At 32.3% G+C, this 20412-nt stretch overlaps 2 protein-coding genes and 2 pseudogenes across 5 annotated transcripts; all 4 read right to left on the bottom strand.

Moving 5' to 3' along the window:
- Window positions 1–448: 448 nt before the first annotated feature.
- LOC104738092 (uncharacterized) lies at window positions 449–2885 on the bottom strand (annotated as a pseudogene).
- A 3833-nt stretch (window positions 2886–6718) lies between these two features.
- Window positions 6719–7498, bottom strand: LOC147929336 (uncharacterized; annotated as a pseudogene).
- Window positions 7499–13769: 6271 nt separating this feature from the next.
- Window positions 13770–14775, bottom strand: LOC104738091 (uncharacterized). The gene is made up of 2 exons (XM_087482898.1): window positions 14407–14775; window positions 13770–14268 (listed from the first exon to the last, which is right to left on the bottom strand). Exons 1-2 carry the CDS (start codon window positions 14724–14726, stop codon window positions 13932–13934), a joined length of 657 nt encoding a protein of 218 aa, XP_087339024.1. The 5' UTR covers window positions 14727–14775; the 3' UTR covers window positions 13770–13931.
- A 3309-nt stretch (window positions 14776–18084) lies between these two features.
- LOC104736228 (uncharacterized) lies at window positions 18085–20403 on the bottom strand. 4 transcript variants are annotated; one of them, XR_759552.2, is made up of 7 exons: window positions 20191–20402; window positions 19201–19300; window positions 19033–19099; window positions 18911–18952; window positions 18686–18833; window positions 18403–18598; window positions 18085–18312 (listed from the first exon to the last, which is right to left on the bottom strand). XR_759552.2 is itself a non-coding variant. In XM_087480266.1 (6 exons), exons 2-5 carry the CDS (start codon window positions 19215–19217, stop codon window positions 18530–18532), a joined length of 423 nt encoding a protein of 140 aa, XP_087336392.1. In that variant the 5' UTR covers window positions 19218–19300; window positions 20191–20403; the 3' UTR covers window positions 18085–18312; window positions 18403–18529. The 4 variants fall into 4 exon arrangements, 3 of the variants coding, with proteins under 3 accessions (XP_087336392.1, XP_087336394.1, XP_087336393.1); XM_087480266.1 differs by having other exon boundaries at window positions 18911–19099; window positions 20191–20403; XM_087480268.1 differs by lacking the exon at window positions 20191–20402 and having other exon boundaries at window positions 19033–19652.
- Window positions 20404–20412: the final 9 nt, after the last annotated feature.

The raw sequence follows: 20412 nt of genomic DNA, 5'->3' as shown, positions 1-20412 counted from the left end.
TTTAAATGAAAATAATCATTTTTAAATAGATAAAGAAAATAAAATTACAAATATCTCAGTATTATTGTAAACAAGTTTAAAACATATATTTGATCCAACATAATGTTTTTTAGTAAGTTACATAAAATATACATAATCTCGCGGTATACCGCGGGTTAAAATCTAGTTTCTTATTTAAAATTTCTAAAAATAACTAGCAAGAGATAAATTATATATCAAGAATTTTGGAAAAATTGTCTTTAGTCACTAAAAAATTCTGAGCAAGATAATAAGAAAAATTAAAAGAGTTATAGATTAGATTATAACCATGTTATTTAATTAATATCACATCATATTTTTTTATCAATTTTAACTAATAAAAAATAACGAAGACAAAGCTAAAATAAAATGAAAAAACAAAAAAAAACTAATCATAAGAAATAGACTCATAATGATCAGACTGAATTAATTAAGCCAACATTTCTTGGAAAATATAATCGCATCGTCTTCGATTTCCAAGCAACGATCCCGTCACATTCCCCGTCGTATTCCCCGTGAATTTCACTGAAATATCAGAACAAGTCGCCATCAAAAATCCGTTCCCGTACGTAAAACGTGTGTTCACTGCAAACCAAGTCTCAACCCGATAATCCCAAACCACGTCTCCAGTAACTTCCGGCATTACCACCTTCTCGAAAACGATATTCGGTTTGTTTCCGGAGCCAAACTCACCGAAAATTTCAGAAGGAGATGATGAGTTGGAGATAACTTGATCCCCACGGAGTAAACGTGACTTGAGTGTATGTAAAGAGAATTTACAGTCGGTGACTGGACTCGTCGCAACAAGACCCATCGTCCAATCAGCGGCTGAAACGTTTGTGTTTGATACGGAGACGGAATCGGCAAAAAGCTCTATGTAACAATTATCGTTATTGAAAAGTTTGTTGGAACCTACAAACATGAAAATAGGAAAAAACAATATACCAATGGTAGCAAAATAAACACAGCAACAAAAAGCTGGAGTAACACCATCGTCGGGCATGTCATGTGTGGTTGTTGAAGTTTTCAGGGAACATTGGCAATGTTGGTGAATGAGGCCACAAGAGGTGCATTGAGAATTTGCCATTATGGACGTGTAAGACTTTTCTAATGAAAAATAACAACTTATATATATATATATATATATATATATATAAGCTAGCTAGGGTTTTAGTAACTAAATAAAATAAAATTTTGATTTCTTAATTATATTTTGGTTCGAGACAGCAAATCTAATGGAAATCTTTTTTTTTTGCTCAATTTAGGGTAATTCTATAGGAAGTAGTCTTGTTTATCTACTTCAATTAATATATTTATATATATAAATATATGCATAGTATGTAACTCTTATTTATTCTAATAACACTAAAAAAAAAAATTAATTTTAAAAGGTATAATTTACTAAATAGAAACACATTCAACAGAAGCTAAACATAAGTGTTAAAGGGAAACCGGGACTATTTACCTAAAAAAAAAATATTTAACACTAAAAGCGATATCTAAGTTCCCACTTTTTTTTTTTTGTTTGATAATTAAGTTCTCAGAAACTAATGGAGAATATGAAGTGGAGTTATCTTTCTTTTTTTTTTTCTTTTTTTTTTCTTATCGTTTAGAAACGCTTATAAAGAACTAAGGTAATCAATGTTTTGTAGTTTTTGGTCTTTATATTATTAATTTTTAAACAATCTTTTTATACTATTATACTTAAACTTTTAGCTATTATTTTAGGTTTAATTTCTTATTTTTTAAAAAAAAATTGTCACGTAAGTTTGTTTTTAGAAAAACACAAAACTTGGTTTTTGGATTCTATGAACAAATAAGAAAAATACTTAAAATCTGGTTTTCCTAATTTTTAGGAAATCAGAATCATGAATGACTAAATTAACTAGTTTTTGCAAAATCAAAAAAGAAAAACTGGTTCAAAATCTGCAGCGCCTAATAGTATTTAGTTTCACAAATTGTATGGAAGAAAAAAGATCTTAATAATAAAAGTCATAACCGAAAATAACAAAAACAAGAAGATGACGGAAAAGTAGAATGCCTAATTACATAACTTCCAATGCTGTGAAAGACGAGTAACACTGAACCTTCTCGACGTTCTCATGGTTTCGGGTCAGATTATAACACCTTATATCAATATGTCCAGGTTCAGGATTATCTCCGAAAATATTATGATTCGCCCTTAACTTAATATCTAATTGTTCAAAAATGACGTCGGTTGAGTTTCCCTCGGCAACGAAATCCACTGAGAAAGCCGTGTGACTTGGAGACTTACGTTCACGAGAAGTATTCAAAACGGCAGCGTGTAAGGGACCGAGCTTCACAGCAGTTTCATTAACTCCGTAGAGGATAGTATACCTGCAATATGACCATATATAGACAGATTAACATGACACAAAACTTTTGGGGATGACCCTATATAAACAGGTTAATATAATATGACAGAAATGTCTTGGGGAAAAAATATTAACTAGGGTTTATATAAAGATGAAACTATATGTCTATACAGTTGATACCTGGAGCTAGGGTTTTTGACGAGAAAATCAACGTGCCACGTGGCGGAGGAGGGAGAGACGGCGATGGATTGGATTGTGAATTTGGCATTGCAGTGAGCATTGTTGAGGAAGTAAAACAAATATACCATTACGGCAATGACGGTGAATATACCGCCGAAACAAGGTGAAAGGCGAACCGTAGTATCTATGCAAGTGGCTTTACGATCTTTAGTTGCCGGCAAAGTCACTATTGGTCGTGACCACCATCCACGAGGAGGAGGAGAGGCCGAGGACGGTGGCACTGGATATCCCTTTTCTATTTCTGGCACGGTGCAATACTTGGGTTGGGAAGCCATTCTTATTTTTGATATGTCTGTGTATGTTGGTTTTGGAGAAGAAAGAAATATTTGATGTTCACCTAAATAGTTTAATTATATAGACAGTGGGGGACCATATATACGGCTTACAAATTTACAATATTCAGAATAATCTCCTTTGTTTTCTTTTAAATTTATGTGTTGATAAGATTATTGTGATATATTTCCGGATTTTTCTGTATGCATACAATATTAATATTACTAGAATTTAACCCGCGGTGTACCGCGGGACGATTTTGTAAATAATTCATATTAGAAGTTTTGTATTAGAGAATTGTTAGTATTTAAGAATTAATATGAATATATATTGAACTTGATATTTGGTTTTTTAACGTTGGTTTTAACCAACAAGAAAATATTTAACCCATTTAAGAAAACATTTACCTATAAACTGCAAGAAAATATTCTATTTATATATACAATTATGTTAAATTAAAGTTTACTTTTATATTATTATTTAAAGTATATGATTTAAACCTTTTTATTTTTAGATTTAACCCGTAGTAGTATATATGTAACTAAGTATTGATATTACATATATGTTCAAAAAATTTTCTTTCAGAATCTTAATAATTGTAAAAATCATATACATAATTTGAAACGAACAACATATAATTAAAAGGTATATTTTCAATTCAAATCTAGTTCAATAAAGTTACCTACATAAATTTAAACTATGAAATGTTGCAACAAACATATATGAAAAAACTTTTTTTTGTCAAACATATGAAAAAACCTTATAGAAGTAGGCTCTTTTGTGTTTATGAGATTTTCAACAATATATATTGTTAATTTAAGTATATTACACGTAGCTCCCATAATCTCTTATCCTTAAAGATCATTCTTCCCTTCACTGTCTTTTTTGCACTGTCTTCCTTTCCTTTCACAGTATTCTCATATGTCACGAATAAGTTATTGAAAGACGGCTAAACTGAAAACAAAAATTCATTCGTAAAACCGTGTAGAGTTCACGACATAGAGAGTGAAAGTTAGACTTAAGGCAAAAGACTTACGGAAGAATCTCATCTTCAATAGTTCCCCAATTTTCATGACCACTCCCTCACATTGTAGATCACCTACTAACATCTTCAAGTAACAAATAAAAAACACAAAATATTAGAAGTTACCCAATCAATATAGTGAACAAAACAAAAGAAAGGTTACCCACAATATGTCCCGCTATGACACTCATAAGTCTTTTGTGGCCATTCAACACGGTTTAATTGACCACGCCTCCTCTATGAATACCGCCACCACGGTATCCACCAACATACCCACCACGCCCTACGTCATCAGCATATATATTTCCAGTTGAATGTTTGCAAACAACATATATATAGAAGATGGAATGAGTGTGGATCCTCCTAGATTTATGGCTGAATAAATCTTTACAAAACTAATTATTTAATTAACGTGAAAACATTAGGATATGGAATATTCTCATCTTTATTCGAGATTGCAAATCATAATTGATAGCAAAATTTTTGTAAGCAATTAATATTTTTTAATTTAAAAAATCTAGAAAATATCCCTATAAATGAAGTTTTTGTTATCATCATAAAAAATAATAATTAGTTACCATATTTATCAGATTTAAATTACTTCCGATTTTAATGTATTTTTGGTGATAAAAAAAAAATGATATTTGCTGTGAATGATAAAAACTTAAAAAGTAACAAGGGATTATTTTTAAATTATCTAACACGTTTTTAAAAAAAAAAATTAGAGAAAACCTATCCATCATTTAAATACTAATAATTTATTGTTGTTTTAAAAATAATTATTTATTTGAAGCTGAAATTTTTGTTGTTGTTTGATTTATGGGTATTATCATATAACACGTGGTTTAAGGTATGTGCAATTTAACTGGGGTCAATAATAAGGAATTTGAAATTAAATTGCAAATCAAAGGCGTTAACATTTCGTAAGGTGAAATTGAAAAATTTAAAATATTATTTAAGAATACTACCAAAAAAAAGTTCACAAAAACGAAGAATTCAAATTATTCAACAATTTTGAACATATGCCTTCTAAAAGAATCTGATGATTACTACAAATTCATAAATCAGAGAGATTACTACAAATTCAAATTCAAATTCTTGTAATAAGAGAATTACATAGTAATTTGAAGAGGTTATTAGATGAAAGTGAAAGTTAATTTGGAGATAGTGAAAAATACTAAAGAAAAACACGGAAGAGAATATGCAGAGGGTTTTGGGTCTTACCATTACGATAAAGAAGCTCGAGAAAAATAAACACAACATCTTGCAGTTGAAACATCTACAAAACCCAAACAACAAAAAGTTTCTTGAGAATCAAAATGGAACATGGCAAATGAGAAATTTGAAAGAGAAAGAAAATGAAAACAGAGCAAAATTAGAAACAACAAAAGGTCTTCGTGCCATTGAAAAAAATTAGAATGAAACAAAATCTGAAATCGTTTTTTTTTTCCGACCGAAGTTGCAAGAAAAAAAAATAAACTAGGGTGCTAATTGTTGCAAGTCGAAGAGAATGAAGAGGTTGAAAAAATATTATTCAACCAAATTTCAATTGCATTAAAAATGTTGAAGAGTTGGAAAAAACCTATTCAACCCATTCAACTTTAAAGTTGAAAACCTAAATTAATTATACACCAAAAAATGTTCAACTTGCTCATTCACCTTTTTTTGAGTTATTATTTAACCCAGTTTTATTCCACTTAATATTTTCAATTTATTCATTTTAACCATTTGGACCCCTAGAAGAAGAGGCAGAAGTCTTTTTTTTTATTTGTAATAGTCAATTACTTAAAAAGAGAAAAATAGAGAAGTAGAGATCTTGGAGAAAGGGAAAAAGTGGATAGATATTTTGTTTTATTTTTGTTTAATTTTTTTTTTGTTCTTGTAATTTGATGTAATAGAAAAGTGTAAGTACATAAATTGGGACTTATAATATAGAATAAAGATTTTGTATCCATAGACAACTTTTTAATTTAGTTAGACCAATTTGTCACTATGAAAATGTCACCATCAACATATTTTAGAATGTTTTACTTTTTTTCTTTTTTTCTTTTCTTTCTCCGGTGGCAAGTTATTTTTCTGGTCACATGAAACCACAAGATTAAGAATGTCAACATAAATATAAAATTGAACAAAAATCATAGTAGCTGGCCTAACAAGCAAATCGGTGAATTGTGCGATTCACTTGTGATGGTGGCGGTTTATGAGACACAAACGGTTACTTTACACGTTCATTGGAGATCTGCGACGAAAATATATATATCTTCACAATTTTACTATGGATCTACAAGTAATTTGCGACAGAAGGCAAGGACAATTGCAATTCCCTCGCAAATTTACTTTTTTTTTTTTACTTGATAATTATGTTAATACAAATATTATTCGGATATTTAACATGTGCTAAATAATTCACACTTTTTTTTTATGGATAAACATGTGCTAAATAATTCAACTACATTGTGCTATTCAAGTGCTTATCTAACATACCAGTCAAGCACATAATCTTTACTATAAAATATGAAAACAGTATAACCACATGATTAGAGCTAGTTTTGGGAGAAAATAAAAAGTTGAAGATTATGGCCCTATTCTTTTCATGATCGCTGAATCAGCGATCAGCGACTCAAAAATACAAGTAACTTGAGACTTCAGTTTGCAAAGAGTACATTGGCAACACCGGACACTTTTCTGTCTTTCAAATAGTCGCTGAAAAAATGAGCGACACCGGCGATAGATAGCAAATGAAATGAACAAAATATTGCAGAAACCAGTGACTGAAGAAGAGAAAATCAGTGTAATTTGTTGGTGGCCGGAGGTGTCGTAGCTATAGTGAAAAGAACAGGGCCTATATATAAACCAATATGCTTAATAATATCCCACTTCGAACTAATAAAATAAAACAAAATATAATATCCAACAACATTCGTAGATAGAAATCATGGATTTCAATATCGGAAGAAGAATTAATCTAATCTTTTCTGGTATGTATAATCACACCGTCTCTTATTTCCAAGCGACGATCCCATGACATACCCTTCTTGGTCCGTCGTGATTTTCACCGGAATAGTTGGACAATACGCAAACAAAAAACCGTTTAAATACGTAACATCTGTATCCATCGCAAACACAATCTCAACCTGAGAATCCCAAATCACGTCGCCTATAGCTCCCGGCATAACCACCTTCTCGAAAACGACTTCTGTTTTGTCTCCGGTATAGAAACAACTCGACGAGGGAGATGATAATTTAGAGATAATTTGGCCGTGTCGGAGTAAACGGGAATTGAGTGTATGGATAGAGACTTTACAGCCGGTGATTGGACTCTTAGCAACGAAACCGATCCTCCAATCAGCGGCAGAAACGTTCGCGTTTGCGTTTGCGCTTGAGACGGAAACGGAATTGGCAAAAAGTTCTACGTAACAATTCCGTCAGGTCGTCCTGAAAAGATGAGACAAACAACGAAGAAGGAAGCAATTATAGCAAAGTAACAAGTGCAGCAACAAAGTGGCGTAACGTCCACGGGCGCGTCGGGTGGTGTGGCTAAAATTTGCTGGTTACATTGGCCGGGTTCGTGAATGAAGCCACAAGAAGTACAATGAGATCTTGTCATTATGGAGGTTCTAACACGTTCTAATGAAAAAATAACCTTATCCCTTTCTTTTATATTTAGCCTTCAAGTTTTCCTAAAATATATAGGTTTGTTGAGATACATCAGTTATACTGTATTTAAATTCGCAAATCTACAGATTTTTTTTATTTTTTTTCTTGGCTCAATCTAGGAATTCTATGAGAAGCCTTGTTTTTATCTACTTTACTCGAAACAAACCCACAGAAATCAGTGGAGGCTATACATTGGTAACAAATTCATCTAGAATCCGGAGAAATACTATATTGTGAACCGACACAAAGACTAACGAAAGAAAGAATAATTCTGTTGAATCATACAAATCATCCATGATCATGGCAATAACCATGATCAAATCCCATATATTGAATTATTGAAAAAAAAACTCCAACCGACACTCTAGTTGTAACACCCCGACTGCCACCTCTTAGTGGACTCCATGTCCAATCCAGTCTATGGGCCCACTTTTCTTAATGGGTCTCACGTCTTGATAACTCTCTAATTTACATGTTTTAAGCATCCCTTTTCTCCATATCTTTTCACCCTAACCTTAGCATTTTTAGGTCATTTACTGTAGGAATCCACATTTAGGCCATTTAGGGTGTTGCATTTTTCCATTTGCATATTTTGGATGAAAATAGGTGCTTAAGAGTCTAAAATGGGGAGAAACAAGGTCAAAACCGAGCATGTGCCCGAAGGAGCTATAGAGCAGGAAGAACAGTCCGAACACCAACCCGATCGAGGAGGATCCAATAACAGAAAGAACAATCCGACGACCTACCCGAAGATCAACCCGAGCTCATCCTCGTGCACCCCATCGAGCAGACCCTCGAGCAGGACTGGGAAGCTAGGGTTAATGGGTTTCCATATATAAACCCCTCTCTTCTTCCTCTCGATCTAGCACGCCGCAAACCCTCAGAACAGAGAGCGAGAGCTTCTGGGAGAGAAACTGAGCGACTCAAACAATTTCTCTACTTTGTTATGATTTAATTTCATTTCTTTTTGCATTTTTGATTCTAAGCTCTTCTACTCTACTTCTATTTTTAATACGATGCAATTTTCGTCTATCTATGTTTTTATGTTTTCTGCAATGAGATCTAAGTAGTGTAGTAAAGTTTCTAGGGATGGGATAGACAATTTTTTGTTCTTGATCGGTTAGGATGTCCTAGCTTGATTGTTTATGTTTTATAAATTCCCTTCTAGATTGGTGTTCTTAATGCTATCAACATACCGAGAGGTTGAGACTAGATCTTAAGGTGTTTTACCATCGAGAGGTGTAGATGAAATGATTGAATCAATCAATGCTAGCGATTTACTCACTTAGCCTAAGAGATTAGATGAGTGAGGGGTTAATTGACAATAATGAATCGGTTTGTATTGCTTGCTTGGTCATGTTTCTCCAACGAGAGTTGGGTAGGGAGGTGATTAAGGTTGATTGTTTCTATCACGAGAGTGTTTTAACAAGATTTTAGAGATTCATTGTCTAGGGAATATCTGCTTGAGGCATGTAGGACATCCGTACTGGTTAGGAACACTTAGGGGTCGAGTACCCCATCCTTAGGAGCTTTTGTATTTAGATTGTTTACATTTTTATTCATCATTCGATCCCTTACCCGAACAGGTACACGATCACCTGCTTCGAGTATACCTTCGAGCTATTCTTGCTTTCCTTCTTTACTCGATCACCCCACCCGATCATGTACTCGAATGCTTGCATCGAGTGCCTAGATAGTGTGGTTCTTGTCTATTTATTTTCTTTTAATCATTTTAGGATTGTTAGATCAAACCCCAACTATCGCTTGACTTGACTTGCATAGTTCTGATCATATCTCATCTGTTACCATAACAACCATTTGGATTGATAACCTTTTGTACTACAACTGCATAGGGAATTGATACCCTGGATGAAAATCCTACTATCACGTCTTCTCATTAGGCTCGTGAGCCCATCCATATTCGTCGGCTTTAAAGACTTGTTACCATCCCTACAAATCACCACATGATCTTTTTCTGTGTTTTGTCCACACTCGCACAGTTCCAATAATCACTTCCCGGAAAGTCACCCATCCTGAGAATACTCCAGCATAAGCACGCTTAATTGTGGAGTTCTCTCAGGACCCTTGACGGAAAAGATAAGCTCACTTTAGTGACATAGGTGGCCAAATCAATTCTTTTAAACCTCTCTGCAAGTCGCTGAAACTAGGGTGTCACAATTCACCCCCACTAACAAATCGCAACGTCCTCGTTGCTCATCAAGACCGTCACCCCCAACAGTGTGAGCCAAATCGACTCCACACTTATCTGGGATCGGCTCTGATACCACTTGTAACACCCCAACGCCACCTCTTAGTGGGCCCCACGTCCAATCCCAGTCCATGGCCCCACCTTCCTTAATGGGCCTCACGTCCTCTCATTAAGCATGTGAGCCCATCCATATTCGATGGCTGGTTTGCTCCATCTGAGATGCTTTAAAGACTTGTTACCATCTCTACAATCACTTTCCAAAAGGTCACCCATCCTGAGACTACTCCAGCATAAGAACGCTTAACTGTGGAGTTCTCTCAGGACCCTTGACCAAAAAAATAATTTCACTTTGGTGACATAGGTGGCCAAATCAAGTCTTTTAAACCTCTCCGCAAGTCTCTGAAACTGGGGTGTCACACCATTACTAAAAGCAAACCTTGATGTTTAATTAGACTTGTTTAATTTATTAAATAACGAAATGTAAAAAAAATTAAAATATCTCTCTATTCTACAATTATAATGTGTTGTTTTGGGATGCTACCAATTTGTAATACATATACGGTGAAATTTGAAATTTGTACTGTCGTCTTTTTATGTGGCTTATATAAGTATTTCCTTTGCTGATGAAACGACAAGTGATTTTCTTCCCTTTGCCTGCTGGTGTCTCCCAACATCAGAAGTTGTTTTACTTTTGTTGTTGTATTTCTTGTCAACATTATAACAGTAATGTTAAAACCCAATCAAACCCCATTTAGTGGCTTATATTTACTTAGTGAATAAATATTTTGATAGAGAGGAAGTTTTTAATATACAGTAGGTGAGATAGGTGTGGTGTGGATTAGGTAGTTGATTTACATTTTCGTCTAGAAAGAGACATTTAAAGCTGAGTAAGAGATTGTTTCTTCTAAAATATGGAGCTTCCCAAAAACAATCATATTTTTACCGGTGGTCATCGTTAGGAGGAACTCTAGAGTAGAGTAGAGAGCAATTTTTTAGGTTGTAACATTTTTAAAAGCGTAGGTAGTGTGTGGGGTGGGGATGTTGATTCCCAGTAGATTGAGGAAGAGAGATTATAATAATAATAAAAGTAATCAGAAATTGAATTCTATTGGATTATAATTTTATGGAAAACAGATTACTATTATTTAATTGGAAATAAATAAGAATAACTCAAGAGTAGAGTAAAGAGCAATTTTTTTAGGTTGTAAAATTTTTAAAAGCTTAGTTAGTGTGTGGGGTGGTGGTTTTAATCCACACCACACCTATCTCACCTACTGTATATTAAATACTTCATCTCTAACTAATAAAAAAAAATATGAGAAGGTTTTTCTCAACTTTTGCTAAGGATATCACATTTGGCTTACTATATTTCTGACACATGTATTTTTTTGTTTGGACCTAATTAACTCTAGTTTAGACCTAATTAACTACAAGCCCATAAAACCAAAAAAAAAAAAAAAAACCTCCATCTACATATCCTTCATTCTTTAATTAGCAACATATGCAAACCCCAAGAATCTAAAGCCACCTTGTATCAGTCTGTGGTTGGTTTCATCTTGAAACTTAAATTTGATTAAGTCTCTAACACATCCCCTCTAGATGATTTACAAACATTTAATTAAATTTATAGGTTTGAATTCTTGGGTTTAATTTATGTGTTTGAATCTTCTATAATTTTCACAGGCACAAACGAAATCAAATTTAAGTTAGATGGTAGGTAGGTATTATTTAATTAAATTAGTTAAAAAAATTTTAAAAAATGTTTATATAATAAAATTTTGAGCTTACTTTCTGGAAAATTACGTAAGATTATGATATGGTTTTGATCTATCTATAATTTTTAGTTCTATTCTCACTAATTATTTTAAACGTTTTGGTATTTTTGAATTACATAAAATTTAGAAGTTTTCATATTAGGAATTTCAGAATAAATTATGAACATAATCAGTTAAAATAATACCATCATTTTATGCACTGCCTTATACCCACTATTTTCCTCAATTTTCATTTTTGTTTATATTACTTCTCATTTTAAAACTTATTATTTTGAAATACTTGCGAATTTATGATCATTAATATTTGATTTCAATCCCTTCTCCTTCTTAAAGGCTCAAACATTCTATAAAGTTTAGTTTTCTAAAAACAACCTATTACCATATAACCACATCCTCTTTCAGAATATTGTGAAAACTAAAACATTTACTTTCTATTCTATCCTCGATTCAATCTCCAACGAACAACAAAACACCGGTAACAATAGTATCGTTGTTCGGATCATCCATTTTCGGGAAGTTCCTAACTTAAGAAGAAATTTTGTCTTAGAGATAATCACCTCTTGGGGAGTTCTTTCTTCGACATTGATAAGGGCAAAATCACATTCATCTTTGTCTTTCCTGTCGAGTGAGTGAAGGCATAACTAAAATTTAAATTAAATATGAATTACATTTTCTTTTTTTTTGAATAACAACGTTTAAATTACATATGTTTTTTATTTTAATATCTGGCAGAACGTTGTTTCTTCAGTTTGAATAGTACCTTCAAATAGTTAGTACGTACACAAAATAAAATAAAAAACATATGAAAAGAACTATGAAACAATGGATTGCCACACTCCAGACTCATTGAAAACACCGCACTGGAGTATTCCCACAGCTTCGGAGGGAGGAAAATGTGACATGTGATGGTTCAACCAGATTTTTTCATTTTCAAATTACAGTTTGTGCATGAAATGTAATGCCACCCATTGCACAATACACAACTTCAACCACTTTTGCTTTACACCAAAAACAAAATGTTCCTTAAAAATATCAAGACGATGTTTTAAGTAATGTTAGTAAAAATAAAATTAAAATTGGTCATATTACCTGGCCTCCATCCTTGTTGTCTGATGTAAGTCTCTATTTGGTCAATCACGTACAAATCTTTTGGGTCTAAATAAATGTTGTCAACTAAAATTGACGGGACATTACTTGCCTTGAAATAGTTACTGGAGAAAATATTAAAGACTATAAGATTGTTGTTCATTTTAGAAGATTATTGTAAGAATATTAGGAAAAACTGATGTGAAAAGTAAGACAAAAATTGATTTAATTGGAAGCAATATATATTACATGTGGGAGAATGGGGAAAAAACAAATACAAAATTAACCAGATGTATATTAATATAATACCTATAGCAGAATTGTTGGAGTTAAAAATACATGTGGGTTGACGATGTTGCATTCAAATATAAATAGTCTGCCGAGAGTGTAAGAAGTTTGACATGTGTTTCAATGGCAAGTTTTTTCCCAAAGAGAGACACTGCTTTCCCCGAATCAACAGATCTTGGAACTTAGATAGGCGAGTTGCATGCCTGAAAGCAAGTAAAAAATTAGTTAGAGTGGAAATTTTTAATATACAGTAGGTGATTAGGTAGTTGATTTACATTTTTTTTCTAGAAAAAGACCTTTAAAGCTGAGTAAAAGATTGTTTCTTCTTAAGTATGGAGCTTCTCTAAAACAATCCTATTTTTACCGGTGGTCATCGTTAGAGAGTGACTCTAGAATAGAGTAGAGAGCAATTTTTTAAGGTTGTACCATTTTTAAAATTGTAGTTAGTGTGTGGGGGTGTTGATTCCCAGTAGTGAGGAAAATAGATTATAATAATAATAAAAGTAATCAGAGATTGAATTATATTGTATAATTTTATGGAAAACAGATTACTAATATTTAATTAGAAATAAATAAGAAAGCAATTATCAAATTATTTATTTTACTTTGATGGCAAGACGTTATGTTTTCAAAAGCAAAATACAAAACTAAAACTAAATTCGAGCTTCAATTTAAATACCGTATGGAAGGAAGAGAAACATAGGGGTTGCAAGTTCAGATTTCATTTGTTTGTTTGTTAGGCAATTTTTTTAATTACCAAGGGATTGAGTTGACAATTGTGGCCACATTTAATTAGCAATGGATCTTAAACTTTTGTGTATAATAAATTATAAATTGAAATTAATATGAGGACACATGTCAGCTATATAAAACGCCAGATGTCATCGTCTCAAACAAAGTTTAGAAGAAACAAAGTTTATGAAAGAGAAGTGTATTAAAACAAAGATAGTGGATTTGGAAAAAAAGACCTGGAGTAAATAACAAAAAAAAAAAATAAATAACAAGAATATGTATGATGAAAAGGCCTAATTGTTATAACGACTTCCTCGCAAAATCTTCAATTTCGTGAAAGAAGACTGACAATGAATCTTCTCCACGTTCTCATAGCTTCGGGTTAGATTATTACACCTTATCTCAACATGTCCAGCGTTATCATAGTCGTCACCGAAACTCTTATGCTTAGCCCTTAATGTGATCTCTAATTGCTCGGAGACGACGTCGTTCGGGTTACCCTCTGCAACGAAATCCACTGAGAAAGCCGTGTGACTCGGGGACTTACGTTCGTGATAAGTATTTAAAACGGCAGCGCTTAAAGAGCCGAGACTCACGGCAGTTTCATCGCCTTCATAGTAGATAGAAAACCTGCAAGACCATGGACAGAAGAAGCCAAATTGTTTCGAGCATCACATGTGACAAAAATAAAACTATGGGAACAAATTAAATATATATATATATATATATATGTATACAATATTCGTTTGGACTAGCTAGTCAAAATACCTGGAGCTAGGGTTTTTGACGAGAAAATCAACATGCCACGTAGGGGAGGAGGGAGAGACGGATATTGATTGGATTGAGAATTTGGCGTCGCAGAGAGCATGGTCGACGAAGTATAACATATATACCAATACAGCGAGGATGGTGAGTATTGCGCCGCAACATGGTGAAAAGCAAACCGTAGTTTCCGTGCAAGTGGGCTGACGATCATTAGTTGCCGGCACAGTCACTATTGGTCGTGACCACCAACTAAGACGAGGAGGAGGAGCGTCAGAGGACGGTGGGATTGGGTACTCGTTGTAAGAATTGGTTTGGAAAGCCATTTCTATATTCGTTCTCTCTATCTCTTTTTTGTTTTGGCTGGTTTGGAGAGGAAAAATAGATTTTGATGTTAACCTAATCGTTATTTTATAGAGACGCGTGGGGTATCATGATTAATATATATTATCGCTTTTGTTTTCCTTCTCTTTTTTTTTAAAAAAAGATTGTTTGTTGATAAGGTTGTAATTCTGATATTTCCGTGATGTATTATTTAGCAACACAAAAAAAGAAAAAAAATAAATGATACTTTTTTTTTTAATGTGTCATTAAATACACTCAGCCTAGATAGTTACCAAGAAATATTTGCATAAACTTTACTGTAATTTATTAGTTATAAAATATTAGTATAAATTTTATTTGATTTACTCTATGCATTTTATAATCTTTTACATTTAAATTGCTTACTTTCATATTCTAATTTCAACCCGTCTTTGGTACATTATACAATTTTCAAATCCGCGAATCATATAAATTTGATAAAATTTAGAAAATAAAACAAAACCCCTATTGGAACGATGGTATTTAGAAATCTTGATTTAATTTTTTGATTTATTGTTCTAGTTGTATATACTAGATTGAAAAAAATAGAGAATTTGTTAGAAATACCTCTTTTAAGATACTTTTTTTCAAAAATACCTCAATTTTTGAACATTTTCATTTTTCTCCTCTTTTACATAATAACAATTTATATGTTAAATTAATTTTTAGAATTTTTTTTTGGGTTTGAGTTCTCTATTTTATATTTAGGGTATAATTTTAAAGGTTTAGGGTTTAATATTTGAGATTTAGAGTTTAGAATTTAGTCAGTTTATATATTCAAAATGGGTATTTTTGAAAATGGACACAACGAAAGAGTATTTTTGAAAAGTAACATATAAAAAGGGATATTTTTGAAAATTCCCCAAAAAAATATAACATTTGTAACTTCGTAGATTTTATTAAGATGTCACTGCATTGACGTATAGTGCAAAAACATACTGAATAAATTAGATATAATATTTTATATTTTTACAATATATGCAATATTGTATCTTAGTTTAAATATATATATATATATATATATATATATATATATATATATCATTATTAAATAATTTAGGGATGCATATATTTTAATCTCAAGATTTAGACAGAGCTATTATTACAAAAGTGATTAAAAATAAATCATAATTGATGAAAAAAATAAGATCCAACTCTTATTTAGCAAGTTTAAGAGGCAACACTTGTTGGATAGGTGTCAATAGATGATGGTGTAGTATCTATATATAATAGCAAACTAACTTTTTGTGTCAACTTTAATCCAACAGATGATATTAGTTCTACTTTTCCATCTAACGGTTTAAATTATTAATGACTCCAACAGTTGCAAATTATTAATCGTGTCTTTTCAACGCACCCCCATCTTTCAAAAATCACACCTCTTAATTTTTGCATCTCTTTGTTGTACCTCCATGTTTCAAAAATCACATCCATTAATTTTTACACCTTTTTATTTTACACCTCTATGTCTTGCACCTATTTGTTGTACCTCTATGTTTCACATCTATTAATTTTTACACCTTTTTATTTTACACCTCAATGTCTTACACCTCTTTGTTTATTATATATATAAACTTTTCTAAACTACATAAACAATTTCGAAAAATTGTTTTCTGAGTATTTTCAAAACTTACAAGTTAAGAAATAAAATCTAAATAATTGTTTTATTGAAGTGTTTTTCAACTAACAAGCATCAATCTCTAATTCAAGGTAATTTTATATTTTCAATGTGAATAACCTGTTAGTGTTTCTTCACCAAACCTGTTTTCGAAAAATTGTTTTCTGAGTATTTTCAAAACTTACAAGTTAAGAAATAAAATCTAAATAATTGTTTTATTGAAGTGTTTTTCAACTAACAAGCATCAATCTCTAATTCAAGGTAATTTTATATATTCAATGTGAATAACCTGTTAGTGTTTCTTCACCAAACCTGTTTATTTTTTTAGTTAGATTATTATTACTGTTAGATACGGTGGAACAAAATATGAGTGTACGCTTTTTTTTTTTTTTTTTTGTTCAGTCACAATTTTTTCCTTTTTAAAATTAAGTTGGGAAAGAGTATAACATTCAAGCATATAAAGTTTATTACAGGATAGTACCCTCCAGAAAGTCAAAAATATCAATAACGTCATCTTTTTCGCCCAGAGTACGACCCGACTCGTGGTCACTCAGCGATGGTAACCGGAAAAACCAAAACCGAGATATGAGAGGCATGATGACATGCATTGATGCTATAACTACGGATAAGCTGAATTTTTTTAACAAACATGGTATAGTTTTATATATGTTCTATTATTGACTTATTTACCCTATTTTTTTTTTTTAACAAAATGGTATAAATGTAAAAATCTCATCCGTTGAACTATTTAAAAACATAATAATAAGCATCTATATATAATAGCAAACTCACTTTTGGGGTCAACTTTAATCTAGCGTATGAGATTGTTTCTATTATCTCATATAACGGTTTAAAATTATTAATAATCTCAGTAGTTGCAAATTTTTCTTTCCAATATTCGTGTTTCTTCGTCTTACCCCCATCTTTTATAAATCGCACCTATTAAGTTTTACACATTTTCGTTTCACACCTCTATGTTTTCACACCTCTTTGTTTTTATGTATATATACAGATTTTAAAAAAATTTGTTCTTTGAGTATTATTAATGATCTCACCCTTTGTTATTGATCTCAAAAATTGAAAATTTTCGGTCCAACAATTGTGTTTCTTCATCACACCCACATCTTTCTATGTTGGCACCCGTTAATTTTCCAACTTTTTTGTTTTATACCTCTTTATTTATATTGCAATGTTTGATCCTAAAATTGTGTTTCTTCGTCATACCTCTAACTTTCAATGTTTGCACTTGTTAGTTTTCACACATTTTTGTTTCACACCTTTTTGTTTTCACACTCTTTGTTTTTATATATATACAAATTTTTATGGACTTTCAAAAGAGTTTTTGTTCTTTGAGTATTATTAATGATCTCACCCTTTGTTAATGATCTCAAAAGTTGTAAAGTTTCGATCCAAAAATTGTGTTTATTCGTCACACCCCAGCTTTTTATGTTGGCACCCGTTAGTTTTCACACTTATTTGTTTTACACCTCTTTATTTATATAAAGTTGCAATGTTTTGAGACAACAATTGTGTTACTTCGTCGTACCACTAGCTTTCAATATTTGCCCCTGTTAGTTTTCACACTTTTTTGTTTATATATGTACAGATTCTTATGAACTTTCAAAAGATTTTTTGCTCTTTGAGTATTATATTATTAATGATATCACCTTTTGTTAATGATCTCAAAAATTGCAAAGTTTGAATTCAACAATTGTGTTTCTTTGTGGCATCTCCAATTTTCCATATGGGCACGAGTTAGTTTTCACAAATTTTGTTTTACACTTCTTTGTTTATATAAAGTTACAATATTTTAATCCAACAGTTGTATTGCTTCGTTGTACCCCTCAAAATCAGATGAGATGATTTGATTTTTGCATCCGCTAATACGTCGGGTCCTTGTAACTTTTGGAGATACTGTTTCGGTCGTTTTCCTATCACCCAAAGAAAACATATTTGCTAACTAACTATTTCCAACCTTTAACTATTTTAGGTCAATGATTTGATTTGTTTAAAATATTAACCTGGGGGTGTTTTCTTTCTTCGGGAGTACCGAGAGCAATCCATCTTCAGCTCCATGTCTCATGTTGGTGTAAAGTTAAAATTACAGGCAAGAAAGGGTTTCACATTGTGTTTCAACCAAATTCCAAATCACCTGGTTGCTCGGTGCTTTCTCCTTGTTTTTGCAGGTAGTACGGAAACCTCGCCATCAGTATTTGTCTGTTTAAACATACTTGTAAAATTAAAAGCATAACCTGGTTCAACAGTTTTTCTGTTTATTTTCCTAAATTTAATTTTAAAAAAAACCTGTGATGGCAGGTCATTGTCTTCTTTCACTTCATCTTCTTTGTTTAAGGTGGTTACATCTTCAATATCAGATAATAAAATTACTGATTCACCCCCCTTAACATCTGTGGTGCCTTGTACCTTGGTGACAGCTTTTTCGTTACATGTCCTGTGAGAGGAGGTTCAGGGAATTGGAAGCAAAAACCAAGTTTTAAAGTTAAACAATCAAGTTACTTCATAACGAACCTGCCAAATGTTTGATCTCTGGATAAGCCATCTTCATATTTCCTGAATAGTGACGACATGTTTGAGGTTAGGAAAATAAAAGGAGCAGATGACATGTTAATAGAAGCAAACTTGGCAAAAACCTGTTTGGGCGGCGATTTCTCACTGGTCTTGCAGAAGTAGTAGAGCCCTGAACCACAGTTGTTTTGTCTGCGATGCAACCAGCAGAATTCATCTATTATACATGGCAAGTAGAGAAAAATAAAGAGAGTAGTATGTCCCTATATTGTGTAGAATAGGAAATTGCATACATGTGTTTAGGGTTCATCTAAGGGCAAGTGGCTTTCTTCTTCCTCCGCTTCGTTTATGGGAGATTCAACATCTGTTTCCGATGAAACCAAAAGAGATTCCCTGTGTTTGTCAGTGAAGATGGAAGGAAGATTAGATTAAGTAAGCTCGTAACACATGGTAATGTTGGTATTTAAAAGGCAACGGAATGCAGTGTTAGAGGGAGAGAAATCAGGGATTAAAGTCCAATGTTAATGATCATAAAATCATAGGCGTTTGGTTTTTTTTCAACGTTATCAAAACGTAAAAGGGAAACGCATGATACGCTTTAATGGGATTCTGTAATTCAAATAACACAACGGTAGTAATATTTTCTATTATTCTAATTTATCGAGAGGATCATATTGAAATTTGTGATTGTAAAAATCAAAACAGTGTTTTTTGCGGATCTTAGTTGCTTTTAAAAAAAAAAAAAAAAAAAAAAAATTGTTTCAAATTTATCGGGTGATTTTACTAAAATTTGCGATTGTAAAAATCAAAATAGTGTGTCGTGCGGATCTTAACTTTGGTTTGAAAAAATAATAATGAATATTGATTCAAAACTCTTTCAACACGAAGATGCATACAAATTAATGACACATACGATTGTAATAGCTGGTTGGAATCTTAGGGATAAGAAATTAATGGTAGTGGAGGATACTTAAACTAAATTTGGGAAAGTTGTAATAAAATTTGATTCAAACCTTTTTGAAAACGAAGATGAATAAAAATTAATGTCACATACAATTGGAATCGCTGGTAGGGATCTTATGGGTTAGAATTGAATGTTAGTGGAGGATAATTAAACCAAATTTAAATAAGTTTAGGAGATTTTAAAATTAAACCAAATTTAAATAAGTTTAGGAGATTTTAAAATTAAACCAAATGGGGAAAACGGAGACGATGCTGAATTGGAGATTTAATGGAAATGAAGCGTAAACAGTGATGAGACCCAATTGGATTTTGAAACAAACCTGTTAGAGAGATCAACATTTATGGTCCCATCGTCGACCCATGTGTGTAGCTTCTTGACTGAGCGAGAGTTTTTTTCCCTATGCTGATAAAGGGGAATGAAACGGCGAAGAAACATCAGAGGTGAGAGAACGATGGCGAAGATTGAAAAAGGTGAGAAGTGAAAGGGTTTACTTTTTGATGGGCCTAAAACTAAAAGGAAAGTGTATGGTTTCGAATAAAAG

This window comes from Camelina sativa, chromosome 13 (assembly GCF_030686135.1).
Source record: "Camelina sativa cultivar CO46 ecotype springtype chromosome 13, ASM3068613v1".
Taxonomy (NCBI): Eukaryota; Viridiplantae; Streptophyta; class Magnoliopsida; order Brassicales; family Brassicaceae; genus Camelina; species Camelina sativa.
This window is presented reverse-complemented; position numbering and strand designations above follow the sequence as displayed.

Coding starts and splice junctions, on each gene's coding strand:
- LOC104736228 (XM_087480266.1), bottom strand. Junction 18,834..18,910: donor AGAGATCAAACATTTGGCAG/GTTCGTTATGAA, acceptor CTCCTCTCACAG/GACATGTAACGAAAAAGCTG. Junction 18,599..18,685: donor ACAATGACCTGCCATCACAG/GTTTTTTTTAAA, acceptor ATGTTTAAACAG/ACAAATACTGATGGCGAGGT.
- LOC104738091 (XM_087482898.1), bottom strand. CDS start 14,726: ATGGCTTTCCAAACCAATTCTTACAACGAGTACCCAATCCCACCGTCC. Junction 14,269..14,406: donor GTCAAAAACCCTAGCTCCAG/GTATTTTGACTA, acceptor ATGGTCTTGCAG/GTTTTCTATCTACTATGAAG.